A 24,346-nucleotide genomic window follows, 5' to 3' on the forward strand; every position below is an offset into this window, starting at 1 on the left:
CGTGGACGCAACTTCTAACAACAACACGCATGCATTGACAGTGTAAATATTCACGCACTCTATTGGTAGATAGCTAACGTGCTATCAAGTTTGCCAGCTAGCGTAGAAGCAAAACATTCGGCTAGCTAGCGAACTGGGCTGCCTATTGTAAATTGTTACAACTAGTACCAGACTAGAGTAGCTAGCAAATCAGCTCGCTAACTAGCTAATGTAACGTTAACTAACGTTACCAACCTGCAAGCTTGTTCTGAAAAAATAAATTGTTGTCTTACCATGTGCAAGTACCGTAGGTTCCAAGTCTTCCCTCTCGTCCTCGCTTCCCGACATATTTCAATAATAATAAATTTTAATTAAAAGCGAGCTAATCCCTCCACCGAACCCTGCCCGATCTTGTGAGGGAGGAGGGCAAATGACGTGTGGGTAGTGGAGAATGGAACGGGGGTGTCCTGGGGAGGGGAGGGTCGCTGGAAGAAGAAAAAAAACCTTTGCTTGAATTAGCAATCCTATTGGTATTTTTCGAATAATAATTAGTATTTATTACATTGACAGGTCACGGTGTGACATGTTAACTATCTTATTACATCGAAAAACATTTGTTTTCAACTGGCATGCCTCTGTCCACACCGCGCAGGAAGCTGTAGCAATGGACACCCGTCAATCATCGTCTATTGAATAGAAAGGTACATTATAGTACTCTCTGGAATACTGCCCCACTCGCGATACAAACTCAATTTAGGCAAACTTACAGTTACAGTCAGGGTTCAAGTGAAACCCCTAAGACTTGTAAGAAACTTACTGTAGTCCCTGTTAGATATTGGTTTCCTTCGTGTAATAATTGTCTCTCAGCAATGGTATTAGTCTATAATATAAATGAATGAGCAACAATATCCAGTAAAATATGTCGTTAATGACCCCGCAAAACAGGTTGCACACTCCGTCCCCCTTCTCTCCCCCAGCCTCAGTGTCTAGCAGAGCTTAGCTAACATCCTCACAAACACACAAAGGGGGCAGACATCCCAGAATAATCCTCCCCCCCCCTCCCTCGGACTCACACAACTCTGCATAGTTACCTCGCAACAGACAGACCATAATACTCAGCTTGCACGCACCTCCCCCCTCCACACACACACACACACACACATGCTCATGCACATACATTTCTACTGCACACACACCCTTCAGTCCCAGCCCCTTAGAAACCCCGTTGTCATGGATACACTCCTCCTTCCGCCCTCTCTTTGGCAGACCATAATACTCCAGCCACCAACATCCCATAATAAACACAACTCCTAAAAAGACAGGAGAAAAAATACCAGTCACATGGTCTCCAGGGAAACTCTAGGCCACTGGTGACAGACCATAATATTCACAGACTGTCCACCTGGCATGTCTACCACTGCACCCAGAAGACCTATGGAAGCCCACACGTAGGCTAGGCTACCACTGTGCGTACTTACTTACAGACTGCACTCACAGTATAAGACTGCTTTATAACACTTGCATGGGAATAACTCTAGGCCAACTGTACTAAAGTGCATGGTACACATGGCTTAGTCTTAAATACACACATCAACACAACACAACAGGTTTGCCACACACATGTGATTGTCCGGACCCACATGGATACCAGAAACATGTACTGCTTGTGTCAATGATGGACTGCTGTGTCCCATGTTAGGCACCTGTCTCTGGACTCAACAGAACAACTTATGGGACGGCACAGTGCAGTTGGGGTCTATTGTCCCCATAGCCCTCACAGCCTACCTTATGCATGCAGTGCTGTGGACAGGGTAGAGGAAACTAGAATGTGAAACAGGGTCAACAATGCATTGACCCCCACAGAGAATTCAACCATATAGAAGAGCATCTAAAGCAGTGGTTCCCAACCAGGGGTACTAGGACTCCTGAGGGTACCTGACCTATCCACAGGGGGGGCTTAAGAAGACTCATCAGACCATAGGCCTACTAGAAAAATGCACATGAGGGGGTACTTCAGGGGTACTCTGGGCAGAGCAAAATTCAGCTGGTGGTACAGTAGCTGAAACAGGTTGGAAACCACAGATCTAAAGTATACACAGATGCATTCAGTCTTGAATTGGTCAACAGATGGTCAATAGATTGCATTGACCAGGAATGTTAATGTTTTGATGCCGTGTTTGCAAACACACTACCTGACAGCATTGGCATGTTTTTATTTTGTATTTTATTTAACCTTTATTTAACTATCAAATAAAATAAAATGTTATTAGCCACATGTGCTGAATACAACAGGTTACAAAGCAGACCTTACAATGAGATGTTTACTTATGAGCCCCTAACCAACAATGCAGTTTAAAAAAATACGGATAAGAATAAGAAATAAAAGTAACAAGTAATTAAAGAGCAGCAGTAAAATAACAATAGCGAGACTATATACAGGGGGGTACCGGTACAGCGACAATCTGCGGGGGCACCGGTTAGTTGAGGTAATATGTACATGAAGGTAGAGTTATTAAAGTGACTATGCATAGATGATAGACAAGTCAGTTAAGAACAAATTCTTATTTACAAAGACGGCCTACCCCAGCCAAACCCTAACCAGGACGACGCTGGGCCAATTGTGCGCAGCCCTATGGGACTCCAAATCACGGCCTGTTGTGATACAGCCTGGAATTGAACCAGGGTCTGTAGTGACCCTTATGGGGTATCACCTTGTGACATCTTGTGACAACTGCAGATGTAAAAAAGGGCTTTATCAATTAGATTTGATCGATTGATCATTTGATTTATACCCTAATGTGTTAGGACTGAATCAGTGATAAGAATCAAGTCATCTGGGATATGTGTGATGGATGCATTGTGTTTATATGGATGGACTGTGGACTGTCATGCATCACTCTGAATGGTTGGATTCTGTCCTTATGGGGTGTGTGTGCATCTTTGTGTGTCTGTGCACCACTGTAAAGTTTACATCCTGTTTTTTTGCAGAGGGAATAAGCAGACGAAGAAAATTAAATTGTTGCTATTTACACTTGTATCTTTTTGTTCTACCTTTCATGTTTTATTCCCCTGATAATAACAGGTGAAAATGCTTAGTAAATCAGTTCCTAAAAGCTATTGAGCCAAACCAACAGAATAAACTCACTCTCTCACCTTCTTTCTCTCCTGTGCTCTGTCACTATGGAGATTGGGGGGGTAAACCTTCCTCTGTCCTTCCCTCTCCATATTCCCCACCCCTTCTGAATCACAGCGGCACAACATCCCATAATACTATGGCTCTGTAACAGGAGCCTGCTGACCATAATAGGGAACATGTAAATAGTCTAGTGTGCCTTCTTGTCTTTGTCTTCTTTTCTTGATCTGCATTGATGTGCAAGAAATGGACAGGTGAGAGAAACTCCTTAATATGCACCTACAGAACATTGCTTTCACCTATCCTGTGTTTTCAGGTCAGTGCAGAGATTAGGAGAGGAGACCTTTTTAAACTATTGAGATGCACCCATGTATAGTAGCCCTCTGAGCCAAACCCTGGAGATGAAGGTTGGGGAGGGATTGGGGGCAAAGGTGGCGGTCTGTCAGACAGGTAGACAGACAAGTGATGACAGCTGGGATAATGAAGGAATACACTGCTAGACAGGGGGGAAAGGTTAGACACACCCACGACACACACACACACACACACACACACACAGGCATCCAGACAAAAAGGGACAGGTAAGCATTCAGTCAGACAGACAGACAGACAGACAGACAGACAGACAGACAGACAGACAGACAGACAGACAGACAGACAGACAGACAGACAGACAGACAGACAGACAGACAGACAGATCCTTAAAAACATAGAACAAACACCTGTCCAGTAGATATGTCTTCTGGTGCTGTACTTAATAGGGATCCTACTCCCTCTACAGGTCAAGTGCACTGACTGTGCCCTGGATGCAAGAGGCCCTACACCAGAATAATCTCTGCCTGGGTGGGGTTTAATTAGCTAATGTTTCTACTGGGGTAATGGTCAATTGAAATTCAGATTGTTTTTATTGTTGAGCTGTAAAGTGTATGTCTTCCAGGTATGACTGTTATTGTTCAAATGGAGTTGCCACACCAACCCTGGAGGGAACCCAATGTCTCTCTACACCTGTCTGCCAGTGTGTCCAGCCCAGGTGTAGTGAGCCATTACTCTCTCTGCCTTTCTGACTGCACACCTCATAACATTTCTCCTCGCCATGACCCCAAGCCCCAATGTCAGACAGTCTGTTGTCTGTGATTGGATGCTCTGTTACCCCCCCCCAAACCCATACAACCCCCCTTCCATTTCATAACACCTGAATCCCATAGTATTCATAGCACCCTACACACAAACACACGCATGCACACGCACGCACGCATGCACACACACACACACACACACACACACACACACACACACACACACACACACACACACACACTCCACTCTTATCCCCCATACCCGCTCAACCCACACACACACACACACACACACACACACACACACACACACACACACACACACACATTCCACTCTTATCCCCCATACCCGCTCAACCCCACACTCTCCCCTAGCTTCCCCCTCTCAGGCCCCTGCCTGACAACCTCTCTATCCCATAATACTCACAATCCCCTCCCTTCCTCTCACAGCCACTGCCCCCCCCCACACACACACACACACCCACCCACCGCCTAATAACGCATCAATCCCATAATATTCAGAGCCCCACACACTGCCCCCACCTCCACACATCTGCTGCTCACCCCTCTAACACATCCATCCCATAATATTCACAGCTCCCTTCACCACTTCTCATACACAGAAACACGTTATAAGTGCAAGCACACTTTCATATGGTAGTACATTCAGCAGTACTAATTTACTATTCAGCCCGTCCTTACAATGGAAATGGGTAGCTTCAGAAGAAACCTCTCTCTCCGCTGGGTGTGCCTTTATAGTAAATGGTAGCGTCTAAGTCAGATATGACTGCTTGTTCATACTCAGGCTGGGAAAACAGCTAGCATTTCCCCTGGGAGAGAGAAAGACCACCAGAGAGAGAGAGAGGGAGAGAGAGCGATACCACCTGAGAAAGAGCAAGAGACAAGGAGAGAGAGCTACCACCAGAGGGTCGAAAAAAGGAGGGATCAAATTTCCATCCCATAATAACCTACGAGAAGGCTTTGCAATAGAGTTAATGGTTACCAAGGGCGACCATGGGAGAATGAGGTCAGCTGGCCATCCAGTAATAATCAGCACACTATGAGATAACAGTACAGTAGAGATATCTGGATGGAGTGGCAGTGCAGCCCTACCTGTTAGACTAGCTACATCATCATAATGCTATAGGGCTGAATTTATATAGCACGTTTTCAATGCTCAAAGCACTGGAACTCAAGCCAATATCCACCACCAATGTGTACTCATGCCCCATCAGTTGTATTTCTTTGTAGGATAAAAGTATCCAAGATATAATTTTTTATACACAGAATGAATTCAAAGATATTGAATTTGGCCACAGTTGCCCCTTTGAGGTGCGCCATGCATAACACCTCTAACTGCACCACCCACCTGGAAGTTAGGAAACCTCTAAGTTACACAAACTACTCAATGGGCACAGGTGTTGGGGTAGCTAGTTCACACCTGCAATGTGACTATAGACAATCAGAGCGTAAGTGAGGTCATCTAGGATGATAAAAAGGGCTCCAACAGGAGGAAAGATAAAAAAGAGGGGATGTTATTTACGAGAGAGGGGTGAAGGGACGGAGGGATGAGCACAACGGAGGCGCCGGACGTAACAGTGGCGAGCCCATCACCATGGCATTGCTGGGGGATACAGCGGAAGACGTCACTGAGAGAAATGGACGGACACAAAGGAGGAATACGACATGGAGTAGAGTTAAAAAAAGAGGGAGGAGGGAAACAGAGAGAGGGACTGTTCAAACGGAGAGAGAGGTTTGGGTGGTGGGAGGGGGGCAGTGGAGCCAACCCAGAATTAGGTTATTTATTTGTTTGTTCGGAGAGGGCCTCGTGTCACTGGGTTCAGGTAGACTATGGTATGCCATGCCATCAGATAGTGATATCATTATAGGTCGTAGGGCAGGGGTCAGAAGGGCTACAAGGGCCTCATACACCTCTTTCAATGAGTTAACCAAACATTGTTCAGCACTATTACATTAATTAGATAGGCCTATAAGTGATGGGCATAGATCACCAATCCCATCCCTGGACAGCCAAAGTGTGCAGGTTTTTGTTACTACCTAGCACTAAAACACCTAAATCAACTACTGGAGATATAACACAAGTAATAAATTAGTTCACTCAGGTGTTCCAGCGCTGGGCCAGAATACACCCCAGCAGCAGGGGTATCCCTAAGTACGTACGCACGCACGCACGCACGCACGCACGCACGCACGCACACGCACACACACACACACACACACACACACACACACACACACACACACACACACACACACACACACACAGAGTGCTGTACAGGACCATAAGGGAGCACCAACCCCTCTCCCTGAACTCTAATATCAGACTTTCCTTCTACTCTACATCCCTGAATGTTCCTTTCTGCCCCCTTTCCCTTTACCCCTTAACCTCAGTTTAACAACCCAGTAGTTTCTCTCTTCATCCCTCACTCCATCCCTCCCTCCCTCCCCTCCACTTTCGTGATTTATTTGCCTTCGTTCCAATATTTGTCGCCAGTGTGTTTTCTTCCCCTTGTCTAAATGTCACCCCTTCTTCTAAGACAATATAGAGAGGCAGAGAAAGAGCGAAGGAGAAGGCAAGCTAGAGGAGGGGAGGGGGGGAACTCGTAAAAAGAGCAACAAAGTTTGGGAAGATTAAACATTAGGTAAGACACTTTCTCACATACATATATACACAAAAAGCTTAGTGTCGCAATTCCTGGACGAGGGTGGGTATAGTCATCTCTATTTCAAATCAAATGTTATTAGTCACATGTACCGAATACAACAGGTGCCTCTCTATAACCTTACAGTGAAATGCTGAATACAACAGGTGCCTCTCTATAACCTTACCCCCAAAAGTAAGAGATAAAAATAACAAATAATTAAGAGCAGCAGTAAATAACAATAGGGGGCTATTTACAGGGGGTACCGGTACAGAGTCAATGTGGAGGCTATATACAGGGGGTACCGGTACAGAGTCAATGTGGAGGCTATATACAGGGGGTACTGGTACAGAGTGTGCGGGGGCACCGGTGTCGAGGTAATTGAGGTAATTATGTACATGTAGGTAGAGTTATTAAAGTTGCTATGCATAGATAATAATAGAGAGACGCAGTAGCGTGGGGGGGGGGGTAGTCTGGGTAGCCATTTGATTAGCTGTCGAGGAGACTTATGGCTTGGGGGTAGAAGCTGTTTAGAAGCCTCTTGGACCTAGACTTGGCGTTCCGGTACCACTTGCCGTGCAGTAGCAGAGAGAACAGTCTATGACTAGAGTGGCTGGAGTCTTTCACAATTTTTAGGGCCTTCCTCTGACACCGCTTGGTATAGAAGTCCTGGATGGCAGGAAGCTTGGCCCCGATGATGTACTGGGCCGTATGCACTACCTTCTGTAGTGCCTTGCGGTCGGAGGCCGAGCAGTTGCCAAACCAGGCAGTGATGCAAACCGTCAGGATGCTCTCGATGGTGCAGCTGTAAAATCTTTTCAGTCTCCTGAGGGGGAATAGGTTTTATCGTGCCCTCTTCACGACTCTCTTTGTGTGCTTGGACCATGTTAGTTCGTTGGTGATGTGGACACCAAGTTGAAGCTCTCAACCTGCTCCACTACAGCCCCATCGATGAGAATGGGGGCGTGCTTGTTCCTCCTTTTCCTGTATTCCACAATCATCTCCTTTGTCTTGATCACGTTGAGGGAGAGGTTGTTGTCCTTGCTCCACACGTTCAGGTCTCTGACCTCCTCCATATAGGCTGTCTCATCGTTGTCGGTGATCAGGCCTACCACTGTTGTGTCATCAGCAAACTTAATGAATATGGTGCTGGAGTCGGGCCTGGCCATGCAGTCATGAGTGAACAGGGAGTACAGGAGGGGACTGAGCACGCACCCCTGAGGGGCCCCCGTGTTGAGGATCAGCGTGGTGGATGTGTTGTTACCTACCATTACCACCTGGGGGCAGCCTGTCTGGAAGTCCAGGATCCAGTTGCAGAAGGAGGTGTTTAGTCCCAGGGTCCTTCATCTTCTGCTGGGTATTTCATACAGGCCACAGTAACCACTGCACGCTTCAGTCAAATACACAATGTGGCATCAGTGAGAACCTGTAGCTAGGGCCACTGAATGAACAGAGACATATTCTGACAGGTGCTTTTAAAGTTCTTGGAAACTGGTGCGCACGCACACGCGTACACACACACACACACACACGCACATGCGTACACACACACACGCACATGCGTACACACACGCTCACACACACACACACACACACACACACACACACACACACACACACACACACACACACACACACACACACACACACACACCACGCTCTAAATGAACCATTCAGCAGAATTCTGTTTAGCTCTCCCTCTCTCCGGTCTGGGTCACATATTATGTCTTGTGCTTAACATGCACAATGGAGCCCATGCCATTCATCAGTGTCAATGTTAATGTACTGTAGTGTAACCATTACACAGTGTCCCCTCCCTCTGACTCCCACCCTGCATCTCTTCTCTCTCTCTCTCTCTCCCTCTCTCTCCCTCACTCCCTCCCTCGCTCTCTCCCTCCTTTATAACCCATCACTCCCATCTCACCATTCTCACTTTTTCTTTCGGTCTTTTACAGGACTAGACACACATTCGTTTTCTTAACGAGGGGAAGCAACCAAAGGACAAACAGCAGAGAGGAAAAATGCTTTTTTACATATTTACCTATCAAAATTTTAGGGGCTTTTTTGGATGTTGAGTTTCCCTCACTTTTGTTCTTTGTGTTATAATATTAGTCTCTTTCTCTCTCTCAAACATTTTCTAGAGAGAGAGAGATAGAAAGAGTGAGAGAGAGAGAGAGAGAGATAGAAAGAAAGATAGAGGGGAATCAGACAAACAAAAAGTGTAATAATTCTGTGTCATAATTTTGAGTTTTATTTGGTCAAGAACTATACTATTTGGATATGACAATTTTATTTTTCTAATTTAGTTTTTTTAGACGTGTACCTGGATAACTTTACATGACAAGACCTTCCTATAGGCATGTTTCTGCTATCACACAGGTGGAAATTGTTCATCTATAAGATTGATACCATTCACTGAGAAATTTGATTTGATTTTCAATCTGGTCAGACACATTTCCAAAGAGAAAAACTACTGGACAGTGTTGGACATGAACTGGTAAGAACCCACCTTTATTACTAAGCTGTACTCATCCAGAGAACTTGTTATGTAATATATATAGCATTTTTCATAGAAAATGAAATAGCACCCTGATCTACAGTCTTGATCACAGACCTGATGGTTGTGAATAAGCTGTAAGAGGGAGAGATGAGCTTCTCCGACAGAACACATTACTGAACTAACCAGGTCGACCTTCTCCTATCTGCAGATATGAGGGGATCATCCCCAAGCTCGGAACCATAGAACTAACTGACACACTGACAGACAACGAGGCATAACCGTGGAAACGGGCAGACTGCCGCCCAAGGACACTCACTGACCCACGGAGACGGACAGACAGACAGTCTGATGCCAACTGTCTCCGCTGTCAATCTCACGGCACAACTCCTCCTGCTGTTGCTATGGGCAACCCACCCGACCATGGCAACCAACTGGCTGTAAGTCTGGCGTTCCAGGAGGGAGAGAAAGAGAGAGTTTGTTTGTCATGCTATAACTTTTAAAAGATGGTGACGTGCCTCTAAATCTCTTTCTGTCGCTCCCCTTTCTCTCTTTGTCTCTCCCTTGCTGACCTTTTCTCTCTTGTCCTCCCTCCCTTCACTGTGTCTTCTCTGTCCCTTTGGTCTGCTGGTCTTTCTCTTGTCCTCTCTCTCTCTCTCTCTCTCTCTCTCTCTCTCTCTCTCTCTCTCTCTCTCTCTCTCTCTCTCTCTCTCTCTCTCTCTCTCTCTCTCTCTCTCTCTCTCTCTCTCTCTCTCTCTCTCTCTCTCTCTCTCTCTCTCTCTCTCTCTCTCTCTCTCTCTCTCTCTCTCTCTCTCTCTCTCTCTCTCTCTTCACTGTGTCTCCTCTATCCCTTTGGTCTGCTGGTCTTTCTCTTCTCTTTCTCTCTCTGAAACCCTGTCCCCTGTGTTCACTCCTCTTTCACTCATCATTGGCTCTTTCGCCCCTTCTCTTCCTCTATCCTTATCCTCTATCTCACCCCTTCTCGCCATTTACCCCCTCGCTCTCCCTCAATCCCCATCTCCCCCACTTTCTCTTCCTCTATCTCCCCCTCCCCTCTCTCTCCTGCATCTTCATCTCTCCCTCTCTTTATCAGCTCCCTGGCGAGGATGCCGCGCTCGCGGCCCGTGTCGGGTGCTGCCCCCTGTGGGCGGCTGAGGGGACTGTCCGTGGGGCAGGTGGGGGTGTGCAGGGCGCGGGGAGAGGTCATGGAGTCTGTGCGCAAGGCAGCCGAGATGGTCATAGAGGAGGTATGAGCCTGGGACAGAACTGTCATCGGTTGTGTTACAAAAGTAGTGAAGTCCATGTGGAAGAGTCATCTTCCACATGATCTTCAATCAGCATCATCAGCGCTGTTGTTACAGTCATCTTCAACATCCTCATCACCAAAATCATCTTCTTCAAGCGACATCCATATCAATCAGTGTGGAGGAGTGTCATCATTAACCTCCTCAATCATCCTCCTCATTTGTATTTATTATTATTATTATGATCATTTTCTTCTTCCTCTTTAACCAGCCTCATTAACATCCCCTCATCTCTACTCAGTAAAGTATTAAACAATTGCACCAGTTTTACCAAAGTTCACTCTCCTCAGCACCTATGTAAAATGTCTATCTGCCTGTCTATATGAACCCTGAACCCTTGGTCCCATTGGCTTGGCTGTTGGTCTGATCAGTGCCAGCACCAGTTTCGTAATCGCCGTTGGAACTGCTCCACCACCCCGCGTGGAGTCAACGTGTTCGGTAGAGTCATGAGCCAAGGTGAGGACAGCAGGGCCTCTCTAGTTACCACTGGAAATCTGGGGTTGAACCACAGTCATTAACATGCTGGTAACAGAGAAGCCGTTGATTCCACATGTGATGACATGGTAAATGACTCAATTGCTGTCTTGAACTCTTCTAAAAACCAGGCACGCGTGAGGCGGCCTTTGTGCACGCCCTGTCCTCGGCGGCGGTGGCGGTTGCAGTGACGCGAGGCTGCAGCCGGGGGGAGCTAGAGCGGTGTGGCTGCGACAGGAAGGTCAGAGGGGTCAGTCCCGAGGGTGAGTCTGGGGTGTGGGCCTCTGATCCTCTGTCTACGCTTGTGTCTAGACATCGGTCTATATGTCTGTCTCTCTTGCTGTCTGCACATAATTGGAAATGTGCAGATGCTGTCAACATCTTTCTGTCTGTCCTGCAGGATTCCAGTGGTCTGGGTGCAGTGATAACCTTTCATATGGTGTGGCCTTCTCCCAGACCTTCGTGGATGAGACAGAGCGTGCCAAGGGGATGTCGGCAGGGAGACCCCTCATGAATGTCCATAACAATGAGGCTGGACGGAAGGTTGGTGGCGGTGGGGCACTCTGATGACATCATCAATCTTCACTTCTATCATCTTTTTCGTTGTTTCCTTTGACTTCCTGATTGTTCTTTTACATTCCTCCATCCCCAGGCTATCCTCCATAACATGCAGGTGGAGTGTAAGTGTCATGGTGTCTCGGGATCCTGTGAGCTGAGGACCTGCTGGAAAGTCATGCCCCCATTTCGGCGCGTCGGCGCGGTGCTGAAGGAACGCTTTGATGGAGCCACAGAGGTACAGCCATATATTTGGGATATCATCTTCATTATTCATTTAATAGGTGACAAACCATTGGAAATTAGTGTTTTTTACTGCTTCCAGTCTTTTCAAAATCTCTAACATTCAACAAATACCCCCACTCACCCAGGTGCGTCTGTCTCGTATCGGCTCCAGGACAGCCCTGCTGCCCCGGGACCCCCAGGTCAAACCTCCCGCTGCCAGGGACCTGGTGTACCTCGCTGTCTCTCCGGACTTCTGCCGTCTCGACCCCGACAATGGGATTCCCGGGACGGCGGGCCGACGCTGTAACGGTGAGATTCAGTCACATCAGCAGCACTGGGATAAAGCATTTACGTTTTATTAGGTGATCAGGCTGTTTTGTATGTTCACATCCTTATTTCCTTTCCTCTACCTCGTCTACATCCGCCCCTCCCAGGCACCTCCCGGCTGGCCCCAGATGGCTGTGAGCTGGTGTGTTGTGGGCCAGGGTACCGGGCAGGCCGGGCCGAGGTGGTGCAGCGCTGCTCCTGTAAGTTCTCCTGGTGCTGCTCGGTCCGCTGCCAGCAGTGCAAGAATACAGTGATGATCCACACCTGCCGAGAGTGAACCCAGTCTATGCAGAACCCAGAGCACTGAGAAGACACACAATAACCTTACACCTGTCCAGACACTCTAGAACACAGCCCAGACACTCCAGAACACTACCCAGACACTCCAGAACACTACCCAGACACAACACAGTCCAGACACTCTAGAACACAACAGTACCCAGACACTCTAGAACACAACACTACCCAGACATTCTGGAACACTACAACGACCAGACCAGTGGAGGCTGCTGAGGGGAGGACGGCTCATAACGGCTGGAACGAAGTAAATGGAATGGCATGTGTTTGATACTATTCCACTAATTCCGCTCCAGCCATTACCACGAGCCCGTCTTCCCCAATTAAGGTGCCAGCAACCTCCTGTGGACCAGACACTCTAGAACCAGGGTTCCCAACCTAGGAGGCGCCAATGTTTCTTTGGGGGAGGGGGGGCAGGACCTTCCTTGACTTGAGGGGTATATTTTTTTTTATTGTTTATACCTATCTAAAACAATGCATAAATCTGTGAAGCTTTAGGCTAGAAACAAGCGGTAAAATGCCCGAGGAAGATGCGACTCTGGGAATATCATTGGTTTGTCTCCATGACATTCAGAATCTGAGCTACGACCTAAAGTCAAGGAGTCAAAGAAATTGGACTTTGCTTGGGAAGTAATCTTATACAATGTGTGACTCTGTCGCTATCAATTGATCTATTCACTTTCTGTAAAATATAATATGTAGAATTAAATTGAGGTTGATATACATTTTAATAAAACATATTTGGTAGCGGAATAACATTGTGGGAAATCGGGTCAAGGCTTTATTTTCCTTATGCATTATTATTATAATCATTAAATAGCCCACCTAAAATCCTAGGTCCCTGAAATTAAACAAAGTTAAATTTTTCAAATGTGAGAAGTGGGGCCCTGGGGGAAAGGTTGGGAACCCCTGCTGTAGAGCCCTGTACAGACATTGTAGAACAACACTTTGATGACATGTTCTACAAACTGACCTGATATACACTTTAAGACTCTGGCAAGAACCGTGTGGATAGTATAAGCCAGTGCAATCTGAGAGTGAGGACCTACGCATGACAGAAACCTCTGCAAGGGAAGGCAGAAAGGGTGGAATGACCTCTCCCATTACCTCTAATGCCAGAAAGTAGAGAGATATACTAACAAGCATGGAGAAAGGAAACTCACTGCACAGAGCAATATTAACACTCCCATGGAACATATTACACTCATGATGTACTCTTTCAACCTAAAAGGAACTATAATGCAGCATTGCAAGCCAGCGTCCAACACTGTGTAGGTGATTGTCTAGATCACAATGGCACACAGCCTACAGCGAGCACACACACATAATTAACTTAAACTGACAAAGCGTTTAAAGCCGAAATTAACCACAACTAACAGGGAAATTATTACAGCCCTTTTCTTAAATGCGTTTGACTTCAGTATAGTAGGTAGTTGCAATCTTTATACATTTGCTGTATTTATGAGTCTTTTGATTTCAGTGTAGTAGGTAGCTGCAGTCTTTATACATTTACTGTATTTATGAGTCTTTTGCCACTATGTATTCTGTCTTTTATTTATTTGTACATCAATCATCCTGTGGCCCCTCCTCCTACCACTCAGATTCCACCAGTAAGAATACCTGTCCTCTCCCCCTAGTCCGTCTGCATCCATGTTGCTTTAGTCCAACGCTGCTGTGAAACAATTGTGATGCATGTTGCTACAGTGTTCTGCACAGTAGACTTGGTCAAATAAACTTGTTTTGACTACAGTTTCTTCTATGATGTGTGCTGTATACGTCACGTGAAACATGTATAGAAAAATAACAATTACACACCAACTATGGGTCAGTTAAACAATTTTATTACAAACATTCTGCAATTACAAACATGCAGAAGTTGACTAGGAAAAGGTTATAATCTCACCATCATTGTTATTATCAAGATTAAGATCAGCTATTCAAAATACTACAGCTTAATGTGTTATACTATCAACCAATCACAATCAAGTTGGTAGTCAAGCAAAAAAAAAAAAATGTTTTTTTTTAATTACTCCCAAAAGAATATAATATACGCTAAGAATTTCCCAAAAGAAAATCATAAAATTACTACATCATACATGACACAAAAAGAGATCAAAAATAATATAAATTCAGTTCTGTGTCGCCTTCAGAAGGCAGTAAAATCTGAGGCGAAAATGCACTTGGTGTCCCCCAAAAGGAAAAGTGACCATTCAAGCATGCTAGCCTGGTCGGGAGTGGAAACAAATCTTGTGTTCTCCCCCTCCCTCCTCAAAGTAGCAACAAAAGAAAACAATGTCAATTAAGTGTTTTCCCAAGGTATTTATTTCATTTAAGCTAGGCACAAAGGCAACATGACGGGCAGGTAGGAGAGCCTGCCCCACCGAAGTAATGTTAGGGTAAACACTGCAGATGTCTAAAGTGTATCTGGAGAAGGAGACTAGATGAAAGTTCTGTTGATTCCTTCCCCTCTTGTATTCTTTACTTGAAAGACCAAATTGCTTTCGCTCTCCTCTCCTTTTTTCAATACATATTAAGAAGGCACAGTGCATGAATGTATTGGAGTCTCGATGCCATTTCATCTCCTTCCTTTTCACTCTTTTTGTCCTTTTTCAAGCTGTTGATCTGCTTCTCTTATTTGTAACCAACTCGCCCATTCTGGACCCTGCCTCTCTACGGCTCCCTCTCTCCTCCTCCCTTTATAGCAGGACACAGCGTTTCTTGGGTTTAGTCTCAGGAGGTTCCAAAGCTGCCAGGATGGCCTCGTCAAACACGTTCTTCAGCCCCCTCTGAGAGAGGAGAGAGGGAGAGTTGGCATTGACTTTTCATGGTTTATAAATGTATTCTAACCTATTTTGTGAAGTAGAGCAATGTTTCAGCCACCATGGGTCCTTATCAGCCCCTTTTCCCTCTAACCATGAAACATTATCATAATCCTTGGCCTCTTACCTGCGTGAGGGCGGAGCACTCCACATATTTGACGGCCCGGAGGTCCCGGGCCAGCTTGTCTCCGCTCTCAGGGGACAGGGGCCGCTGTTTGTTCTTGGCCAGCTTCTCCACAGTGTTGCTGTCGTCCCTCAGATCCACCTGGGTGCCCACCAACAGGAAGGGTGTACGAGGACAGTGATGGGAGATCTCTGGAACCCACTACAGGGGTCGATGGATACACAGAGGTCAGAGTGTGTACAGAATCAGTTCATATGCTCAATTCAAAATCATTTTTACATGTTAGTCATTCAGCAGACGCTCTTATCCAGAGTGAGTTACAGTTAGTGCATTCATCTTAAGATAGCTAGGTGAGACAACCACATACCTCAGTCGTAGTAAGTACATTTTTCAGCAAAGTGAGGGCTAGTAGGAAAAGACAAGTGCATGCTCTTTCTTTTTTCATTTGTTTTTTTTTTTTAACCCTGAGCTAGCCCCTAGCCATTCTGTTTGCAGATATCAACAGAGATAGACATAAGCCAGGAATGGGCAACTGGAGGGCCGCGGATCAATTTACCAAAATTAGTTAAAAAATATGTTTTTTTAGGAACTCATTCGGGGTCTCAACTTACTGTTGAGAGTTACAATAGTATAATACAATTTGCAATTTTGAAATGTGGTTGTGAATCAGAAGTTTGTGTTATGTTAGTCACTAAATTAGCTAAGAATTTTTAGATTGGTAAATTAGTCTAGGCATCTAAACTTGTAGTAATCATCATCATTAAATTTTGTCACGCTCACTCACATATCATATTAAAAACTGCAAACATTTCTCGCCACACTATGGCAAAGTGTGTAGAATTTAAGAACATTTGCTGTAAAACTACACGTTCTTCTCTCCACCCCATGGCAAAATTAGTAGAATTGCATGAAATGAGTTCTAAAATTATAAAATCTTCTCTCCGCTGCATGGCAAAATTAGTAGAATTGCATGAAATGAGTTCTAAAATTATAAAATCTTCTCTCCGCCCCATGGCAAAATGTATAGAATTGAAGCAAACTTACTTTAAAACTGCAAAATTTTCTCTACACTCCATGGCAAAATGTGTAGAATTGCAGGAAATTAACTAAAACTTCAATGTTTTGCTCGCAAGACAACTTAGGGCCCCCGAAAGGCTATGGCCGGCTCTAAGGTCGGTCTGACTGCATGTGTGGGAATGGATGTGGGTACACAGATCCGTGTGCCACTGCAACCCAATCAAAGTTGCCCATTCCTGATGTAAGCAATATGAGGATGACTTCACATAGCCTTCCAATGGGCTTTGGGAGATCTTCTGCCATAACAGAAGGTGAAGTGGCTAAGGAAAGGGTTCAGATCCATCATCTATAAGTTTCTCTATGGGTAATAATACAAGGTAAAAAGTTGAGGTGTGGCGACTCAGAGACCAACACTGACCTTCTCGCGGACGTTCTCAAAGGATGAGGGTGAGACGCAGGAGAAACAGACGAGGAAGACGTCCGTCTGTGGGTAGCTGAGAGGTCGCAGCCTATCGTAATCCTCCTGACCTGAGACGACCAATCAGAGAAAGAGAACGCTGTGACAATGAAACTAATGTGATATTGAACGATTTAACTGGTTGAGTTGCATTTACAAGACATCATATGTTCTCAAAAATGAACAAAGGCAGACTAGGATTGAGTTGTAGTACACAGACTGTTTAACAGAAGGATGTACAGACATAAAAGCATAAATTGACAGGAGGACAGACAGACAGACAGACAGACAGACAGACAGACAGACAGACAGATTACCTGCTGTGTCAAAAAGCCCAAGTGTGTAGGGTTCCCCTCCGATCATCACCGTCACTGCATAATTATCAAACACCTGCACACATGAGACACACAAAAGAATGAGTAAAAAGTTCAAGGGATGTTACCCATCTTTCATTATTTAATGAAGCAAATGTAAATCAATAAGCTAAACGTTAAAAAAGGTTCAAATCAAACATTACCCCAACTGGCAGGCTGGTTATGGTGTTCAAGCCCATTCTACCCTCCTACTCAGCTCTCTGGACATCACCCCACTGACCTCCACAGTGTTTAGGGTGTGACTTGTCTGCCCCTACTTACCTTCTCCCCTGCCCACCTCTTACCGTAGGCACGTATTCTGAGGGGAACTTGTTGGTTGTGTAGGAGATAAGTAGACAGGTCTTTCCTACAGCTCCGTCCCCCACTACTACACACTTTATTGTCTGCATCTACTCAGAGAGAGACAGACGCAGATAGACAGACAGGACACACATACACCAGTCATAACATAGTAGAGTTAATATCTTATGAAGGACATAATTGAGACCTTGCTTGTAACTCCACACAATAATAATAACTGGGGAACTAAAAACAACATAACCAGAAAGAGTGGAGATGACAACAGCACCGCGATTAGCAATAACACTGTCTGCCTTGCCTGCAGTCTATTGATGTACAGACAGGTGATGTTCATGGTGTGTTAGGCTAACGCTCAAAACATGGGCATTGATTGATCGTCAAACCACAAACGATGCTTGACCGCATTGGAAACATGTTGATTGTCACTAATGGATCCTTTATGGGGGGCGGAACTTTAATAGTCAATGGAAGGAGGTAAAGACAGACAGGTAAACAGACAGGGGTCCAGGCAAATCAAAATATGCCTGGACTACCCAAAAGTGTGTCTCTGTGACAAACTTGGTGTTATGTAATAAAAAAGCTATTTCCAGTTACTGCTAGACAGCGTTAACTTCCGCATACTTGCATAGCAAAGACATTGCAGGGAATGGGAAGCGATATGATGTACTCATTACGACTTCTTGCGTTTTGCCTGATTTAAGATTCTAATTTCAAATCGTTACTTCTGCTGAATAAGTAGATTAACACATTAGAAACGAGTAGTGTATACCTAGCTGCTTTTAGCAACGCTAGTATTTCCAGACTAGTGATGCTAGGAATTATCTTGCAAAAAAACGCTATAGTTTCCGGTCACAACTTGTAGACTTGTTTACGTGCGGTTTGTTGCTAACGTTTCTTTGCTACCTGCCAACTTTATGGCTTTTACTTTTTAATTATCGTTTTATATTTTTTCCTCGTTCAACTTTTTCACCCCGGACATGGTTCGCCACGACCTCCACCAGCCGAAGCTAAGTAGTAACATTAACATGATGCCTTCTAATTGCAGTTGCTGTACTCATAATATACAGGAGAACAATCGCCTTATGGCGAGGATGGCTGTGCTGCAAGCCCAGCTTCAGACGCAATCGTTAGGCAAGGGTCATTTAAGTGTAGGAAAGGATGAAACATCGTCTGTACCACCAATAAGTACAGATAGTTGTATAAATCCCCTCAAACAGTCCCCGCAGCCGGACACATTTTTCATGGCTTCTGAAAGGAAATGCTGTAGGAATGTTCAACCGGTGTCTCTCATTCAGCCGACATTAACGTTCAACCGGTTCTCCCCATTAAACTAAACATGGCGGTGTTCACTTTAGCAATCTCACTGGAATAAACACCTCCCCCGTTCCTGTCATTATTGAAAGAGATTGTGATATCTCACATCTCAAAATAGGGCAACTTAATGTTAGATCACTCACTTCAAAGGCAGTTATAGTCAATGAACTAATCACTGATCATAATCTTGATGTGATTGGCCTGACTGAAACATGCCTTAAGCCTGATGAATTTACTGTGTTAAATGAGGCCTCTCCTCCTGGTTACACTAGTGACCATATCTGCCTTCAGTGAAGACAAACAATGTATACGAAACGCTTCAGTCTGGTTTTAGACCCCATCATAGCACTGAGACTGCACTCGTGAAGGTTGCAAATTACTTTTTAATGGCATCAGACCAAGGCTCTGCATCTGTCCTCGTGCTCCTAGACCTTAGTGCTGCTTTTGATACCATCAATCACCACATTCTTTTGGAGAGATTGGAAACCCAAATTGGTCTACACGGACAAGTTCTGGCCTGGTTTAGATCTTATCTGTTGGAAAGATATCAATTTGTCTCTGTGGATGGTTTGTCTTCTGACAAATCAACTGTAAATTTCACTGTTCCTCAAGGTTCTGTTTTAGGACCACTTGTTTTCACTAATATATTATAACACTGAAATTTACAGTTGATTTGTCAGAAGACAAACAATCCACAGATATATATATATATATATTTATTTTTACCTCTTGGTGATGTCATTCGGAAACATAATGTTAGCTTTCATTGCTATGCGGACGATACACAGCTGTACATTTCGATAAAACATGGTGAAGCCCCAAAATTGCCTTCCATGGAAGCCTGTGTTTCAGACATAAGGAAGTGGATGGCGGCAAATGTTTTACTTTTAAACTCGGACAAAACAGAGATGCTAGTTCTAGGTCCCAAGAAACAAAGAGATCTTCTTTTGGATCTGACAATTAATCTTGATGGTTCTACAGTCATCTCAAATAAAACCGTGAAGGACCTCGGCGTTAATCTGGACCCTGATCTCGCTTTTGACGAACATAAAGAATATTTAAAAGGACAGCTTTTCTCCATCTTCGTAACATTGCAAAAATCTGAAACTTTGTCAAAAAATGATGCAGAAAAATGTATCCATGCGTTTGTCACTTCTAGATTAGACTACTGCAATGCTCTACTTTCCGGCTACCCGGATAAAACACTAAATAAATTTAGTACTACACACGGCTGCTAGAATGTTGACAAGAACCAAAACATTTTATCATATTACTCCAGTGCTAGCCTCTCTACACTGGCTTCCTGTTAAGGCTAGGGCTGATTTCAAGATTTTACTGCTAACCTACAAAGCATTACATGGGCTTGCTCCTACCTATCTTTCCGATTTGGTCCTGCCATACATACCTACACGTACGCTACAGTCACAAGACACAGGCCTCCTTACTGTCCCTAGAATTTCTTAGCAAACAGCTGGAGGCAAGGCTTTCTCCTATAGAGCTCAATTTTTATGGAATGTGAGAGACGCAGACTCAGTCTCGACCTTTAAGTCTTTACTTAAGACTCATCTCTTCAGTGGGTCCTATGATTGAGTGTAGTCTAGCCCAGGGGTGTAAAGGTGAACGGAAAGGCACTGGAGTGACGAACCGCCCTTGCCGTCTCTGCCTGGCCAGTTCCCCTCTCTCCATTGGGATTCTCTGCCTCTAACCCTATTACAGGGGGTCACTGGCTTACTGGTGCTCTTCCATGCCATCCCTAGGAGGGGTGCGTCATTGACGTGATCTTCCTGTCCGGGTTGGCACCCCCCTCAGGTTCGTGGGCTATACTCGGCCTTGTCTCAGGGTAGTAGGTTGGTGGTTGAAGATATCCCTCTAGTGGTGTGGCGGCTGTGCCTTGGCAAAGTGGGTGGGGTTATATCCTGCCCGTTTGGCCCTGTCCGGGGGTATCGTCGTACAGGGCCACAGTGTCTCCCGACCCCTCCTGTCTCAGCCTCCAGTATTTATTCTGCAATAGTTTGTGTCGGGGGCCTAGGGTCAGACTGTTATATCTGGAGTATTTCTCATGTCTTATCCGGTGTACTGTGTGAATTTAAATGTGCTCCCTCTAATTCTCTCCTCTCGGAGGACCTGAGCCCGAGGACCATGCCTCAGGACTACCTGGCCTTTTGACTCCTTGCTGTCCCCAGTCCACCTGGTCATTCTGCTGCTCCAGTTTCAACTGTTCTGCCTGTGGCTATGGAACCCTGACCTGTTCACTGGACGTGCTACCTTGTCCCGGACCTGCTGTTTTGGACTCTCTCTCTACCACACCTGCTGTCTCTACCTCTGAATGCTCTGCTATGAAAAGCCAACTGACATTTACTCCTGAGGTGCTGACCTGTTGCACTGTGATTATTATTATTATTATTATTATTATTATTATTATCTGACCCTGCTGGTCATCTATGAACATTTGAATATCTTGGCCATGTTCTGTTATATTCTCCACCCGGCACAGCCAGAAGAGGACTGGCCACCCCTCATAGCCTGGTTCCTCTCTAGGTTTCTTCCTAGGTTCTGGCCTTTCTAGGGAGTTTTTCCGAGCCACCGTGCTTCTACATCTGCATTGCTTGCTGTTTGGGGTTTTAGGCTGGGTTTCTGTACAGCACTTTGTGACATCAGCTGATGTAAAAAAGGGCTTTATAAATACATTTGATTGATAGTCCGTTGGCAGCCAGAGGTTAAATACAATTATATTTAAACTTACCCTGCCAATTGTCCTTAGGGTTAAACCTTATGCTGGGGGAAATTGAGAAAAAACATCTAACAGAACAAATTAAACATACTTTCCAAAAGTGAGTCTGTTGTAGACCCACTTTCTCTGTGCTTACTTCATCCTCTGCGCTTAATTCATGTCAAAATAAAAGTCCTGCACATGTGCCATACATGCACAAAAAAACAAGATCTTGTTGGGGATTTTTATTTTGACATGTAAGCAGAGAGGAACTGACCTCGCTGAGGAACTGCATGGGTCTATAACAGACCCACGTTTGGAAACGCTGGTTAATTATACGTTGCAATAGATGCTTTTTTCTCTCTCACAAATTCACCCCCTGCATAAGGACCAAGACTACAGACAATCGACAGAGTAAATTGAAATTAATTGTATTTATCTTCTGGTGGACTAGTCAGGTTTTTTGCAAGCTAGTTGCTAAAAGCAGCTAGTCTATACCTAAACATGTGAAATGAAATGGCATCGCTTATGAATAAACAATCGGCTCTACAGTTATGGCTTAACTAACTTCGGAAGACAGCAAGTGAACTGGAATGGGGGGCACCGGACATAGGCTGCGCTTAGACTAGCTGACTAATTCTGATATTTTGACCAATCAGATTAACTAAGAAGAAAAAAAAAAACCTGATGTGATTGGTCAAACGACCAATTAGTAGAGGAAAAAGTGGACCCGCTTGTCTAAATGCACTCATATTTTCCAGAAAAATGCAAGGACAGCAAGCATGCCATTGCATAGTTACAGATTGTTACACCAGATAATGTGATTTAACCAGATTTTGGGGATCCATTACTGGGAGTTACAGGTTAGGTACTGTTTGGCGTAGCACAGAGAATTTTCGACCAACCTTAATTTGGCAACACTAAGATGGCGCCATACACATTATTTTAATAACTGAGCATTTTCTAAATTCAAACGCACCATCTGCAACTGGACACAGGCATTTTAGAATTTACATGTTTGGCCGAATTGACAACGAAGTTTGTAAAGATTATATCATTAAGGTTGGTCAAATGCTCTGTGCTAACGTTACATCATACAGTAACCTGTAACTCCCAGTAATGGATACCAACAATATTTGGTTTCACACATTATCTGGTGTAACAATCTGTAGCTAGCCATTAAAGTCTCAGTCAGTCTAAAAATGAATGTGAAAGTTAAACCTTACAATTTGCTCTACACTATGAAGTGTCAGGCAAAAATGTAACAATACTTTCACGTTAGCTACCGGCTATTCGGGAGACACTAACGTGAAGCATATAGCTAGCCAAATAATTTTGGGTAAAGTTAATTGTCATAAAACATTGCCGATAGTTGGTTATTTTGTACAGTCCAAAACATTCGAGACTGGCCGCATATCATGAAACTTTTCAAAGTTATGACAATGTGGGTTGGTGGCAAGCATTGACCCTCAGTTAGCCTGTGATTACTAATTTCCTGAAAAGTCGCTTATGGTCGTTAACGACAATATAACAAGTCAACGTCTCTTACGTGAGTAGGCACTAATATATAACGATGGGCGAATCTATACTACAACTGTCTTCACATTTATTAAACTAAAACAAATTCATTATGCTCGTTTTCAGAAAAGTACTCACCGTTTTTCTCCGGCAATTAGGCGTTGGTTACATCCGGGTTTAACTAGACCACTTCTGCGCAACTGCGAGCGAGGATTTTTTTTCTTCGGTTTTTTCCCCAGGTCCTTGTGACAGTACTGCCATCTACCGACACAATAGAGTAATACATACAATAAAATCTAATCGTATGGTCGCACACATATTTAGCAGGTGTTATTGCGGGTATAGTGAAATGCTTATGTTCCTAGCTCCAACAGTGAAGTAGTATCTAACAATTCACAACAATACACACATCTAAAAGTAAAATAATGGAATTATATAAATACTAGGACGAGCAATGTCGGAGTGACATTGACTAGAATACAGTACAAAACAATATATACATATGAAATGAGTAGAACAATATTCTAAACATATGTCTATGTACATAAGGCAGCAGCCTCTAAGGTGCAGGATTGAGTGACCGGGTGGTAGCCGGCATCTAGCCAGTAGTATGTATGACAGTGACTTGTACACATATTATCAACAACAAATAAATCAACTTCATAAACGTGACTTAATCCAATGGGTGGAATGGACTGAAGTGAAAACTGAACCCCACGAGGATAGCAATACAGTGGAAATGCACACCATCTAAAATCCTCAAAAAAGTACTACAGCTGCACCATTGAGAGCATCTTGACTGGCTGCATCACCGCTTGGTATGGCAACAGCACCACCCTCGATCGCATGGTGCTACAGAGGGTGGTGCGGACAGCCCAGTACATCACTGGGTCCGAGCTCCTTGCTATACAGGACCTCTATATCAGCCGGTGTGAAAGGAAGGCCCGGGAAATCGTTAGACTCGAGCCACGTAAGCCATAGACCTTTCTCTCTGCTTCCGCACGGCAAGTGGTACCAGTGCATCACGGCTGACACCAACAGGCTCCTGAACAGCTTCTATCTCCAAGCCATAAGACTGCTAAATAGCTAACAGAATGGCTGCACGGACTATCTGAGTTGAACCTTGTATTTAAAAAAATTGTTTTGCACTGTCTCTATGCACAGTCACAGTATTCTACACACT

At 44.6% G+C, this 24,346-nt stretch overlaps 3 protein-coding genes across 6 annotated transcripts in view; 1 reads left to right on the forward strand and 2 right to left on the reverse strand.

The window, feature by feature from the left end:
* The window catches only part of LOC106576265 (chromodomain-helicase-DNA-binding protein 4), a 46,238-nt gene extending 45,222 nt beyond the window's left edge, over positions 1 to 1,016 (reverse strand). For 3 of the 4 annotated variants that reach the window (XM_045700423.1, XM_045700424.1, XM_045700418.1), the window contains exons 1-2: positions 797 to 997; positions 273 to 464 (exon numbers count right to left, since the gene is read on the reverse strand). In XM_045700423.1, coding sequence (XP_045556379.1) covers positions 273 to 327 — 55 coding nt within the window. In that variant the 5' untranslated portion in view covers positions 328 to 464; positions 797 to 997. Of the gene's footprint in view, positions 1 to 272; positions 465 to 581; positions 666 to 796 lie in introns of all 4 variants that reach the window. The other variant, XM_045700422.1, reaches the window with a different exon arrangement.
* A 7,759-nt stretch (positions 1,017 to 8,775) lies between these two features.
* Positions 8,776 to 14,279, forward strand: wnt4b (wingless-type MMTV integration site family, member 4b). The gene is made up of 9 exons (XM_045700426.1): positions 8,776 to 9,348; positions 9,560 to 9,788; positions 10,442 to 10,595; positions 11,024 to 11,108; positions 11,258 to 11,389; positions 11,527 to 11,669; positions 11,779 to 11,919; positions 12,053 to 12,215; positions 12,341 to 14,279. The coding sequence occupies exons 2-9, from the start codon at positions 9,700 to 9,702 to the stop codon at positions 12,508 to 12,510; spliced, it is 1,077 nt and encodes a 358-aa protein (XP_045556382.1). The 5' UTR covers positions 8,776 to 9,348; positions 9,560 to 9,699; the 3' UTR covers positions 12,511 to 14,279.
* A 70-nt stretch (positions 14,280 to 14,349) lies between these two features.
* On the reverse strand, positions 14,350 to 23,401 carry cdc42l (cell division cycle 42, like). Its single transcript, XM_014201829.2, has 6 exons — positions 23,302 to 23,401; positions 17,606 to 17,710; positions 17,265 to 17,337; positions 16,909 to 17,018; positions 15,477 to 15,674; positions 14,350 to 15,316 (listed from the first exon to the last, which is right to left on the reverse strand). The coding sequence occupies exons 2-6, from the start codon at positions 17,708 to 17,710 to the stop codon at positions 15,227 to 15,229; spliced, it is 576 nt and encodes a 191-aa protein (XP_014057304.1). The 5' UTR covers positions 23,302 to 23,401; the 3' UTR covers positions 14,350 to 15,226.
* Positions 23,402 to 24,346: the final 945 nt, after the last annotated feature.

The sequence above is a fragment of the Salmo salar genome, chromosome ssa02 (assembly GCF_905237065.1).
Source record: "Salmo salar chromosome ssa02, Ssal_v3.1, whole genome shotgun sequence".
In the NCBI taxonomy this organism is placed as follows: Eukaryota; Metazoa; Chordata; class Actinopteri; order Salmoniformes; family Salmonidae; genus Salmo; species Salmo salar.

What these genes read in the sequence shown, in the direction of transcription:
- wnt4b (XM_045700426.1), top strand. Translation starts at nt 9,700, where the DNA reads ATGCCAACTGTCTCCGCTGTCAATCTCACGGCACAACTCCTCCTGCTG. An exon ending in ACCATGGCAACCAACTGGCT is followed by an intron (nt 9,789 to 10,441) that starts GTAAGTCTGGCG and finishes TCTCTTTATCAG; the next exon opens with CTCCCTGGCGAGGATGCCGC. An exon ending in CAGAGGGGTCAGTCCCGAGG is followed by an intron (nt 11,390 to 11,526) that starts GTGAGTCTGGGG and finishes TCTGTCCTGCAG; the next exon opens with GATTCCAGTGGTCTGGGTGC.
- cdc42l (XM_014201829.2), bottom strand. Translation starts at nt 17,710, where the DNA reads ATGCAGACAATAAAGTGTGTAGTAGTGGGGGACGGAGCTGTAGGAAAG. An exon ending in CCTCAGAATACGTGCCTACG is followed by an intron (nt 17,338 to 17,605) that starts GTAAGAGGTGGG and finishes TCATGTGTGCAG; the next exon opens with GTGTTTGATAATTATGCAGT. An exon ending in TTGAGAACGTCCGCGAGAAG is followed by an intron (nt 15,675 to 16,908) that starts GTCAGTGTTGGT and finishes CGACCCCTGTAG; the next exon opens with TGGGTTCCAGAGATCTCCCA.